Source organism: Betta splendens, chromosome 9 (assembly GCF_900634795.4).
Source record: "Betta splendens chromosome 9, fBetSpl5.4, whole genome shotgun sequence".
NCBI classification, from domain to species: domain Eukaryota; kingdom Metazoa; phylum Chordata; class Actinopteri; order Anabantiformes; family Osphronemidae; genus Betta; species Betta splendens.
Genome location: NC_040889.2, coordinates 25,388,831 through 25,400,856, shown reverse-complemented (window position 1 = coordinate 25,400,856; position 12,026 = coordinate 25,388,831). Strand labels below are relative to the sequence as shown.

Here is a 12,026-nt window from a genome sequence, read left to right as displayed (position 1 = left end):
TGAATATGTTTGTTGATCCACAGCGAGTGTTGTTCATTATATTCAGATATTGAAGCTGCTGCTGGTCATTTGCCTTGAAAAGGATGTATTTTCAACTATATAAGGTAGATTAACACTTCTAGTAATAAACTCAGTTTTTTAGAGCAGTCTGCATTTAACCTTAAAAATTTATTTTATCCATTATGTATGTAACTTAACTATACAGTTAACTATACAGATTCATGACAAGGCTCAGAGACAGCGAGGAGCTACTCCAGCTCTAGATGCTGTGCTATAAGGAATATGATTTTATGGAGTATGAGGAGTCATATAACACAATGCAAAATAAAAAAACATGCTTCTATCACTCAACCCTTAATTACTTGGCAAGTTACATTGCATTGTTGCTTCTTACAATTTTCATTAAAAGGTATGTTGTCTGATGGGAAGACACCATCTAATATTCCACCTGTCTAAATCTGAGTATTCATACTGGAGCACAAGTCCACTAGAAAAATAAACACAGATATGGAAGAAAATATACAAGGTTTAGGTCATTTCATATCATATAATGATTGTACATACAGTTTAGATCTTAATAAGCAATTATAACAATACTTCTTACTGCATATTACGGTATTATTGACTCAGCTAGAAATGAGCTTTTCCAGAGCATCAGATAAAGAGCGTGATGATGGCTGACGTCACCAGCAGGAGGACGACACTGGGACCAGTAGGTATGGCATCATTACACAGGTCCCCCTGACAGCAGGAGATTGGAGATACGCATAAGCTACTGATCATGCAGGTCTTAGAGAGGACACCTGTGGGACATGACAGAAAATAATTAAGCACAACAATAATTTGGTTCAGAACCTTTGTTAAAATATTTTAAAAATTTTCAAAATGACAGTATTTGGTAAATTAGTAATTATGGTGTGTACCGTTCACAGAGACAGAGGAACAACGGTCGAACCCTTCAGGACAAGGTAATATGTCTGTGCAGCTCTTAGGGTCGGCGGTTACACATGTGTAGCATCTTAATCCATGAGCTGTAAATTAGTAAAATGTTGTTACACACATTTATCAATAAAATAAATAAAATGATTGTGATGGTTATGTTTATTACAACATGTTTATTTTAACTGATTCCTACTGTACCTGTGCACAGACTCATTAACAGGATGGTCAGGACTCCACGAAGCTGCATCTTAAACACAGACGTTATGTAGAAATATGAGATGTGAATTGAACAGGTGAGCTGAAGTTCTTGTCTTCCTGTCCAGCCTCACCTCAAAAAGTCTCCACCCAGATACATCATCATGAACTGACCCAGTCATGATCAGACATCCTCACAGCAGTCATACAGTAAATGCAGTCATGTTTCTCTATAGCATTTAAACTATGGTGTATTCAATCATCAGACCATAATGTTACAGCAGTAAGTTTCACTTCTCAGGATTTAGCTCATATCCACACTAACATCTGACTGGTCTCATAGAACAGTTGGAAACTTTGTACCAACAACAGACACTGTCTCAGAAACCAGTAAGTAAGTAAGGAAATGAGCCATGTTGATCTTAAGCGTAATGCAAACATACACTGTGGTCTGTTTATGGTTTTATATGAGGAACAGTGCTTGCTGGTACGAGATATTAAAGAGTGATTGTATAGAAAGAGAGAGAGAGTGAGAAAGAAGAGTGAGATAGCGAGAGAGAGCGAGAGAGAGAGAGAGAGAGAGAGAGAGAGAGAGAGAGAGAGAGAGAGAGAGAGAGAGTGAGAAAGAAGAGTGAGAAAGCAAGAGAGAGAGAGAGAGAGAGAGAGAGAGAGAGAGAGAGAGAGAGAAAGACTCAGTTTGCTACTAGACACATACAACTGCCAACAAGCTGCTCAGATTATTGGCAATAGGTATGAGTTGATCAACCAGAGCTTCGAACTTTAAGGTTGTGATATTCTTACTGTTTCCTTGAACAAATATGCAGTGTGACCACTTTTTATGCCTGCAGCATAAGTCATAAAATAATGAAAGAAAAGCAGCCAGTGGCCCAGAATGAACCTGCTCAAAGGTTTAATATAAAAAGTGCTAAGAAATAAACCAACAATGTTTTATGTTTTTTATTGTCATCCCAATTTTTACAGTCGAGTATAAAGTTAAACGAAACAATGTTCCTCTGTCACAGCTGAAATCAATGGGGCTCTTGCAGGAAGCTGTCCTCATGTCAGACCGGTGGTACAAGACCTATAGAATGTAGAGAAACAACGTCGCTCACACTAACCTGCGTTACTGCTGAATAGCACTTCATTATAGACAACAAGCAACACTTTGAAAAGAGACAGTAAATCAATAGTGTAATAGTGAAATGTTTTTTATATGAAGCTGATAATTCCCAGCAAATATTTGAATGAAGAGACATTTGAATATTTGTTTTCTAAAGCACAAAAAATACAGTTTGTATTTTGCTGACCTCTCAACATTTGTTAATCATGATAAAAATAAATGTTACCAAAAGCATCAAACTAAAGTAAACACGCTTTATAATTTGGACTTAACTTTTTATTGTGTAGTTTCATTAGTCAGATCAGCTGTTTGTTCTTGTTCAGTTCTGTTTCTTTTGCATTGGGACCAGTATGTAGGAAAGCATTACACAAGTCCCATGAACAGCATTTCATTGGAGATAAACACAGTGCATCAACGTAACAGCCCTTACTGAGGATACCTGTGGGACAGGACAGAAACATATTTACATACTACATTGATGTACCAAATAACCTCAAAATACTCGGTAAAACAGTATTTACATTAAATAGTACAGTACATACCAAACAAAGTGAGGGAGGAACAGCAGTTGAATCCAGCTGGACAAGTGATTGTGCCTGTGCAGGTACTAGGGTCGGTGGTTATACATGAAAAGCATCTTAATCCATGAGCTGTAAAAAGGTTATTACACACGTTTATGATTCAGACAAAATGAATTTACAGGTCATGTTTATTTCAACATTGAACTGATTCCTACCTGTGCACAGACTCATAAACAGGACGGTCAGGATTCCACGAAGCTGCATCTTAAACCCAGAGAAGCACAGACGTTATGTAGAAATGTGATCAGACAAAGTGTTTCCCCTCTACTTTATCCTCTTCTCAGGAAGTCTCCACCCAGATACATCATCATGAATTCACCCAATCATTCTCAGCCTCACAGCTCAGTAATGTAAAACTATGGTGTGTTCAAACTTCAGTCCATAATGTTGCTGCAGAAAGTCTCACTTCTAGGAATCAGCTCATATCTACACTAACATCTGACTGGTCTCAGAACAGTTGGAAACTTTCTAGCAACAACAAATACTGTTTCTATTTTGTGACCGTCTGATAAAATATGAACTCTTTTTTTCACACAGTACAATTGCTGTATGTTTCCACCCTGTACTCTACTTTTTACTGTGTATTTTAAAGCAGTTATTGCTTAATGTGGTTGATGGTATAATGTGGAATAATTTGAAAAGCAGGAACAGAGTCAGTGTTTGTAAAGATCATATTAGTGTATATAAACCATGAAAGGAATGAACCCACACACTGTTTCTGTCTTGTGTTCTTCATTAAACCACCAGATGTCACTAAAGTAATGCAAACGTCACACAGACGCTTTGACTAGTTAGTAAACAACATTTACACAAAATTCTGGTAATCTAATGTTATCACTAAAAGATCTGTGTAATACACTTGTAAACATACAAGTCTCAAACATTCACTGTATTTCTAAAAGCTAACTCTTTTTAGCTTACCCCGTCAGTGGACGCCACAGCAAATGATTTGCATGATTGATTTGGCAGGTTTTTACGCCGAATGCCATCCTGACCCAATCCCTCTTTGAGGGGATTGAACCAGTTACAGCCACAACACATTTAACCTTTAGTCAGAACAAAAGTAAGTGAGTGACTGCATGAAGGAAGAGAGAGACATTAGTTTGTTTACATTTTACACCCATCAAAGAGTTAAAGGATTTGAGGGTAAAGAATGACTAAAATGGTTCAAATCCCACTGGAAATGAGCCGGGTGGATCTTCAGTGTAATGCTGGGTATGAGAAACAGTGGTTGCTGATAAGACATTTGAAGATGGTTGTAAAGAGACAGAAACACACATGACTGCCAGCAAACTGCTCCGATTCCTGGGAACAAGGCTATGAGTTGATCAACCAGAGTTTCAACTCAACTCCTGAATGTTTTATATTTTATACTGTTTGCATGAACAAACATGCAGTGGGACAACTTTTTCTGCCTGCAGAAATGCATGGTACAGTATGAGCAGAATAATAAAAGTTTCAGCCCATGAACCTGTTTAAGTGCATAAACAAATATGTTCAAGGGGCCTCTCAGCATTCGAAGGACAGACTAAAAAACAGGGTGGGGACAATCAGAGAGCCCCAGACAAAGAGCGCGATGGTGGCTGGGGACACCAGGACCCTATCGCCCGCTGCTGGCTCCAGGGGTATTCTGTCAACCTGTCCATCGTGATTCCTTGCCTCGTGTTGAGGTTTGTTTGGTTCTGTGTCTCTTTTTGTTAACTGTTAATTGCATGTCTAGGTTTTGGTTCTGTTATATTTGGCTATGTTTAGTTTCAGTTTCTTTGTCTTTGAGTTTTTCATTAAATTACCTATTATCTGTACATTTGTGTCTGGGGTCGTGTATTTTTGTCCTTTTTTTACAGTAGTGTCACGGTTGCAGTGTGAATGTAGATGTCGGACCCACATGCACAGCTTCAGGGGAGACAAAGTAAAAAGGAACGTTTAGTGTTCAGATTGGTTAAAGTACAGGCACAGGTCAAACCAGGTAGGCAGAATGGCGAAGGTACATAAGCGGCAGTTTATCCTCTTCTCAGGAAGTCTCCACCCAGATACATCGTCATGAATTCACGCGATCATTCTCAGCTTCACAGCTCAGTAATGTAAAACTATGGTGTGTTCAAACATCAGTCCATAATGTTTCTGCAGAAAGTCTCACTTCTCAGGAATCAACTCATATCTACACTAACATGGTCTCAGAACAGTTGGAAACTTTGTAACAACAACAGATACTGTCTCCATCTCGTGTTCGTCTGGTGTTAGTGAGTAGAAAAGCTGCAGCCAGACTGATTCCTACATAATTGAAGAGAACGTTGGTGAAGGTTTGTGCTGCTGTGAATGAATATTTGCTGTATTTGAAAAGTAGAAGGAAACATTTGGTTAAAATAAACGGTGGGTTGTTGTTTATTGGTTCCACTTTTACTGACTCTGTATTTAGTCATATCATGTGTCTCCTTCCACATTTACTCTGATCTATTACTCTATTCTTTGTGCTCTACAGTAGCGTATAGTTTATGTCTTGTGCTTGAACTGTTTTTATTTTGGTGATTACTGTTCACAGATGACTATATCTGGTGTGTGAAGGCTATCGTCTCAGGGTGTCCGGTCAGATCTCTGTACAGGTGAGTCGAGGTAGAGGCAGAGACAGATCCAGATTGGGAAAAACTTTATCTTCATGAAGATCAGCAACACAGACTTTGAGTATATATGCATATGTGTGTGGTTTTCTTTATTAGGCGTACACTGCTAAAAACTAATATACTAAATACTCTAGCAGGAAACATTTGGTCAAAATATAATTTACAGTCAAACCTACTGAGGTCTGTGAAGAGTGTGTGTCACGATCTGGGTCTTGGGTCTAGTTGTTTCCTGTTTTATTTTGGTAGTCTCCTGGTTTCTGTTCCTGTTTTAGCTTCACTCCCGGTTTACGTCTTGTCACAGCTGTCCTGGTCATTACCCACACCTGCACTTTATCAGTAATTAAGTCACTTTGTATTTAGCCACCACCTGTTGCCAAGGTCCCTTGCCAGATCGTTGTTCGTGTGTTCATCGTTGTTTTCCCCAGTTCATTGTTCCTGCCGTGTTTTCGTGTTCTCTGGTTTTGATGCTCGAACTTGTTTGCCTGCCTGACCACGCTTCACCGTCTTACGTATGGTATTGTACTCTCCTCCCGGTTATGATCTGTGCCTGCCCCTGACTACGTCTCTGCCTAATCCCATGTAACCTGCCTGATCGCCTGTGTATGACCCTGCCTGGACTTCACTCTGCAACTGGAATAAACTACACTCTTTAACGCCAGAAATCGTGTATTGTGCTGTGCATGTGGGTCCTCTTCCGAGCGATCCCTGACAGTGTGCCCTTTACCCAAATGTACCTTTCAGTCTAGGACTCCGTGCTAATCTAATGTTATGACTGAAAGGTCTGTGTGATACAGTTGAAAACAAAAGTGTTAAACAATCACTGCATTTCCACAATATCTACATTTTATCATTTTATACAAAATGTAAATGTCACATGCTGCAAACCAACAACTGTACAGGTTGTGGTTAGATAAACCATGAAACCAGTTACAAAGACATTTAACCATTAGTCAGAACAAAAGTGAGTGAGTGACTGCATTAAACGAGAGAAAGACACTATTTTTTTTCACATTTTACACAGATCAAAGTTTAAAAGATATGAAAAGAGAACGTAAAGAATAATTAAAATGGTTCCCAACTGGAAATGAGCCAGGTTGATCTTCAGCATAATACTGAGTATGACAAACAGTGGTTGTTAAGACATTTGATGATGGCAGAATCACACGACTGCCAGCAAACTGCTCAGATTCCTGTTAAAAAGTCTGAGTTGATCAACCAGAGTTCCAACTCAGCTTTTACTGAAACTTGACCACTTTTTCTGCCTGTAGAGATGCTGCGTATGAACAGAATAATACTACTACACTACACTATAGAAATGGATCACAATGAAAACAATGAACTACAAAGAGGGGAATGTAAATAAATATTAACCAACTAAAATCACTGAAAAGCAGGACAATAACGGAACATGAAAACAGAATATAAAATCACTGATCCTGCAAGAAAATCTGCTTAAACGTCCTGGGGCCTCATGCACGAAGGCTACTTACTTACGTACTTACTTCCTGTATCAGTCACTGTCTGACGCGCTAGACTGTGTTTATAAGGAAGCACATGTGTCGGGATGCATCCGCCGAAAGGAATTCATGAGCATTTGCCGTTCATCATTAAATTCATCTATAATTCATCTCATATCGGAAAATAAGGTGTCTTTTTTATTTAATTTTATAATAAAGTGAAAGTGTATTAATAAAATAATTAATTAATTTTAAAAAGTTTTCAGTTGATCTATCTGAATTCAGATTAATTTCAAAGTGATTCTTAGTTTACTAATCATATTATTTTCTGCAGGTTAAATGTCGCATTTGTTCGACAGAACTTTCCTATTCAAACAAAACCACCTCACAGTGTGTTGACCCCAGCAACACTTCTAGACCCCAGATTTAAATCACTCTGGTTCCACAGTTCCTCCAAGTGCAATGAGGCCGTCAGTAGACTGCAGGCAGAACAGCAGCTGTCTACAGCCACTTCAGGCATGTTATTCAGCATTATTTGTTTCTTGTTGTTTGGAAATCGTTTACTAAAATGACAGTTTATTGATTCAAAATAACTTTTGGCAAGATCCCCTCATTGCAAATTTGTTTAAAAAAAAAGGCATGAAAATGCATCCAGATGCTGTTTCTTTTTTGGTTTCAGTTATTTTTTGATGCGCCTATAAAAGTAGTCTTGCGTTTGTGTGTATAGATTTTCAGCAGAGCTGTCCAATGGCGGCTAAAGGTTCGTCTCTCCCCGGCGGGAGTTGGCTTCTTTTGTTCGCTGCCTTCTCCAAGTCTACAAAGCACATGTACAGTAGACTAGTCGGGAAATGGCTCAGAAACCCTCCAGCACCCTAGTGATGGTGTGGAGCTGGTCCAGCGTTCCACGAGCATGTTGAAAACTACATGGTTCCTCCTGTATCCAAGTTCCTCTCCAGTATCCTGGCATAGACTTTCACAGGGAGGCTTTTCTGCTTCTTCAGCAGAAAACGTGTTAAAAGTATTAAGGAGATCCTCAAAGTACTCCTTCTACTGTCTGATAACATCTTCAGTCGACATCAACAGCCTGCTGCCTCCACTGAAAACAGTGTTGAAGAACTTCTTCCCTCTCCTGAGGCGTCACGGGTGTGGAGGTGAGCCTGACTATTTCTATCCAGTACCGCTCAACCTCCTTCACAATCTCAGACCAGAGCATTAGATAAAGATCTTGATGATGGCTGAGGTCACCAGCAGGAGGGCGACACTGGTACCAATGGATCTGGCACCATTACACAAGTCTGCCTCACAACAAAAGATTGGACCTACACATAAGCTACTGGTCATGCAGGTCTTAGTGAGGAAACCTGTGGGACATGACATAAAAATGTTTTTAAAATAACCAATATTATAGTATTTAAATAGTACTGTATGGTACATACCGTTTACAGAGGTGGAGGAACAGCGATCCAATTCAGCTGCACAAGTCTTTATGTTGGTGCAGTTCTTAGGGTCAGTGGTCACACATGAGTAACATCTTAATCCATGAGCTGTACAGGAATTAAAAATGTCACGATTCCTAAACAAAATTAATGTGATGGTAATGTTTATTTCAACATTTAATTGATTCCTACCTATGCACAGACTCAGTAGCAGGACAGTCAGGACTCCACGAAGCTGCATCTTAAACCCAGAGAAACACAGACGTTATGTAGAAATGTGAGACGACAAAGTCTTGGTCCTTCAGTTTATCCTCTTTTCAGGAAGTCTCCACCCAGATACCTCATCATGAATTCACCCAATCATTCTCAACCTCACAGCAAACTCTGAGTAAATTATAGTGTGTTCACACATACATATTTAGTACTTCAAAGAATTACTGTACGGTACAGTAGGTGTTTGGCACTAGTTTATATTTTTTAATGCTAAACCTTCAACCCTTTTATCAATCGTGGACATGTGCTTTCTAGGCACCACCTCAGGTGGGACTTTTCCCATCAGCTCCCTCATCAAAAAAAGCCCAGCAGAGGATGTCTGGTTCTTTCAGCCACTTAAGCTGCCAGGCAAGATGCTGGTTCAGTTCTACACAGCCATTATTAAATCAGTTTTCACCTCTTCCAGCATTTTGTTACTGTGGCCACTGCCAGGGACGGACAAGGACAGCAACACATTGTGCGCTCTGCTGAGAAGGCGATCGGCTGCAACCGCAACTGCAAAGTCCTGAACACGTTAAGGACTCTGATCCCTCATCGCCAGCATTCAGACCAGGACCCCTGTCATAAAATCAGCTTCTTCCCATCTGCTGTTGGACTCTTAAACAACAAATAACCATGCCTTGCAAATCTGCTGATTCATTTTGCATTGATATTTAAATTTCTATTTAAGTGACTAAGTCACTACTGTAACGTAAAACTTCACCGATTTTTTAATGGGGGTTGAACAAAACAACCTCGGGTAATATTTAAGAATAAAGCGACACTCAGATTGCTCCATCATTTCTATGCAGAGAAGTTATCATTTATTATTCCCAACCATAAGACACCTCGGCAGATAGCTTGCCATGTGCTCAAAAACTAGCACTATTGCTTCCCGGTTTCCTCTGTACCTGCCCCAGCAATGGTTGGACTGAGAAGGGGCGGAGCCATGCTGAGAGGGGGCGGGGTCCGCTGGCTGGAGCGCAACTGCTCTGTCTGCCATTGTTTTCCTTGCATACGCTTACAGCACTAATATTCAATGGCTGGATGTCCTGTTGTAGATTATTTAGAAGACAGCAAGTTCTTCAGCACAGTCTGATATTTGTGGTAATTTGTGTGAGCAATGTAGCAATGTAGCGACATCATCTGCAGCCAATGATCGCCAGGCGGGGTGTGTCATCATGAATCATGAGTCGGGAGCATGTCCTGTGTCTTGACCTCCGCAGAACCCGACCTCCAATCGGCCCCTTCTTTAATGAAAGAAAAGCAGAAAGTGGCCCAGAACGAACTCTCTTAAAGGTTCATTTGTGGTGGTAAAAATATAAAAATCTGGTTTACACAAAAATTAAATATGGTCACACGTCCAGAACAGAATAAAATCAGTTGCTATAACAAAGAGTATTTCACCTTTAGTCTATGCAGCTGTTTAAGTGCATGAAGACAGAAAAATGCTTTGCCAACTTTAAACATTTACTGGCTTTCAAACAAATCAATATTGTAATAGTGCATTTTTTTAATGATCATTTCCAACAAAGGAGTCCAAATAAAAGAAAATAACAGTCATGGCTGTATTTATTTACACACTACAGATTACTAATAAATTTGTGCTTTATAAAGCAATGGTTTATGATTTAAACATCTACAGTCTAATGACAAAACACACCTGCTAATATGAATATGTGGTTTAATCGTATTTTTTATTTAGTGAGTTTATTAGTCAAATATGCTTTTTTTAAAATTTGTTTCTTTTTTTTTCAGAGCATCAGATAAAGCGCATGATGATGGATGAGGACACCAGCAAGAGGACGCCACTGGGACCAGTAACTACGGCACCATTACACAAGTCTTCCTTACAGCAACTGAAACATACCATCTGAACATGCATAACTGGTTTGACAGTCTCCAGTTAGACAGTTTGACAGTTAGTTTCCTAGGGTAGAGTGTGTGTTTGTATATTAACTCTGTGATGTTTAATGTTCAGTGCATGTTACTTATATATATACCTTTTAGTACTTTGTATTATTTTCTTTGTTCCCTGTGTTTACTGGTTCCACTCATCTTTTTTTATTCTTATCATGTTCCTTCTTCCGCATTCATTCTTTTTCTTCACTCTGATTTATTATCTTGTTCTTACATGTTTGTGTCCTGTGCTGCTGGAACTAAATTTCTCTTTTGGTAAATACTGTTCACTAATCGCTGTTTCTTCTTCTCATGCTGGCTTTAATTTATAAACTGAATATGATCATTTGTAGCCTTCTGGTTGTATTTATTTACACATTACAGATTAGTCATAGATTTGCGCTTTCTGAAGCAGTGGTTTATGATTTAAACATGAGGTTTACCCCTGATTCTGTTATGTTGGACTAGAGTGTCACAGCTGAAAAAGACGAAGCTGTCCTCATATCAGACAGTACAAGAAACGATGTCGGCCACACTGACCTGTTACTGTTTATTAGCAATTGATTACAAACAAAAAGTGACACATGTCATGTTAGTTACTTTATTAGTTAAGCTTTTCCACATCATCATATAAAGAGTGTGATTATGGCTGAGGACACCAGCAAGAGGACGGCACTGGGACCAGTAGGTATGGCCCCATTACACAAGTCTCCCTGACAGCAGGAGATTGGAGATACACATAAGTTACTGCTTATGCAGGTCTTGGTGAGGACACCTATGAGACATGACAGAAAAAAACCTTTAAAATAACCAATATTATAGTATTAATATAATATTTTGTTACACACCAAGCGCAGAGACGGAGGAACAGCGGTCCAATCCGGCTGGACAAGTGATTATGTTTGTGCAGCTCTTAGGGTCGGTGGTCACACATGAGTAACATCTTAATCCATGAGCTGTACAGGAATTAAAAATGTTATGACTTCAAAACAAAATAAATGTGATTGTCATGTTTATTTCATTTAACTGATTCCTACCTGTGCACAGACTCATTACCAGGACGGTCAGGACTCCACAAAGCTGCATCTTAAACCCAGAGAAGCACAGACGTTATGTAGAAATGTGACACAACAAAGGCTTTGTCCTTCAGTTCATCCTCTTCTCAGGAAGTCTCCACCCAGATACATCATCATGAGTTCACCCAATCATTTTCAACCTCGCAGCTCATGTTAAACTGTGCGTTGTGTGTGTGTGTGTAGCATCAGCCTATTATGATGCAGCAGTAAGTTTCACTTTTTAGAAACCAGTTCATATCTACACATCTGACTAGACTAAAAAGGTGGAAACTTTGTACAGATACTGTCTCCGTTTTGTGACCGTGATGCAGACATCACACAGATGCTTTAACTGATAATTTAACGTTATTACTAAAAGGTCTGTGTGACAGTTGTAAACATAAAAGTCTTAAACATTGTATTTTCATTCATCTTCATTTTATCATTTTTCATACAAAATGTAAACGTCAC

At 39.2% G+C, this 12,026-nt stretch overlaps 2 protein-coding genes and 1 long non-coding RNA gene across 3 annotated transcripts; all 3 read right to left on the bottom strand.

The window, feature by feature from the left end:
* Window positions 1–2,079: 2,079 nt before the first annotated feature.
* On the bottom strand, window positions 2,080–3,152 carry LOC114862453 (uncharacterized). Its single transcript, XR_008695725.1, has 3 exons — window positions 2,994–3,152; window positions 2,800–2,907; window positions 2,080–2,696 (listed from the first exon to the last, which is right to left on the bottom strand). It is a non-coding gene; the product is annotated as an uncharacterized LOC114862453 (long non-coding RNA).
* Window positions 3,153–8,123: 4,971 nt separating this feature from the next.
* On the bottom strand, window positions 8,124–8,703 carry LOC129604667 (CD59 glycoprotein-like). Its single transcript, XM_055512031.1, has 3 exons — window positions 8,542–8,703; window positions 8,350–8,457; window positions 8,124–8,274 (listed from the first exon to the last, which is right to left on the bottom strand). Exons 1-3 carry the CDS (start codon window positions 8,588–8,590, stop codon window positions 8,126–8,128), a joined length of 306 nt encoding a protein of 101 aa, XP_055368006.1. The 5' UTR covers window positions 8,591–8,703; the 3' UTR covers window positions 8,124–8,125.
* Window positions 8,704–11,087: 2,384 nt separating this feature from the next.
* Window positions 11,088–11,693, bottom strand: LOC114862411 (lymphocyte antigen 6G-like). Its single transcript, XM_029162680.3, has 3 exons — window positions 11,538–11,693; window positions 11,349–11,456; window positions 11,088–11,275 (listed from the first exon to the last, which is right to left on the bottom strand). The coding sequence occupies exons 1-3, from the start codon at window positions 11,584–11,586 to the stop codon at window positions 11,127–11,129; spliced, it is 306 nt and encodes a 101-aa protein (XP_029018513.1). The 5' UTR covers window positions 11,587–11,693; the 3' UTR covers window positions 11,088–11,126.
* Between the last annotated feature and the right edge of the window lie 333 nt (window positions 11,694–12,026).

Bases quoted from the DNA above. Each gene is read 5' to 3' on its own strand.
- LOC129604667 (XM_055512031.1), bottom strand. From the start codon at position 8,590: ATGCAGCTTCGTGGAGTCCTGACTGTCCTGCTACTGAGTCTGTGCATA. The intron at 8,458-8,541 runs GTAGGAATCAAT...ATTCCTGTACAG, and splicing joins GCTACTGAGTCTGTGCATAG to CTCATGGATTAAGATGTTAC. The intron at 8,275-8,349 runs GTATGTACCATA...CATGTCCCACAG, and splicing joins TTCCTCCACCTCTGTAAACG to GTTTCCTCACTAAGACCTGC.
- LOC114862411 (XM_029162680.3), bottom strand. From the start codon at position 11,586: ATGCAGCTTTGTGGAGTCCTGACCGTCCTGGTAATGAGTCTGTGCACA. The intron at 11,457-11,537 runs GTAGGAATCAGT...ATTCCTGTACAG, and splicing joins GGTAATGAGTCTGTGCACAG to CTCATGGATTAAGATGTTAC. The intron at 11,276-11,348 runs GTGTGTAACAAA...CATGTCTCATAG, and splicing joins TTCCTCCGTCTCTGCGCTTG to GTGTCCTCACCAAGACCTGC.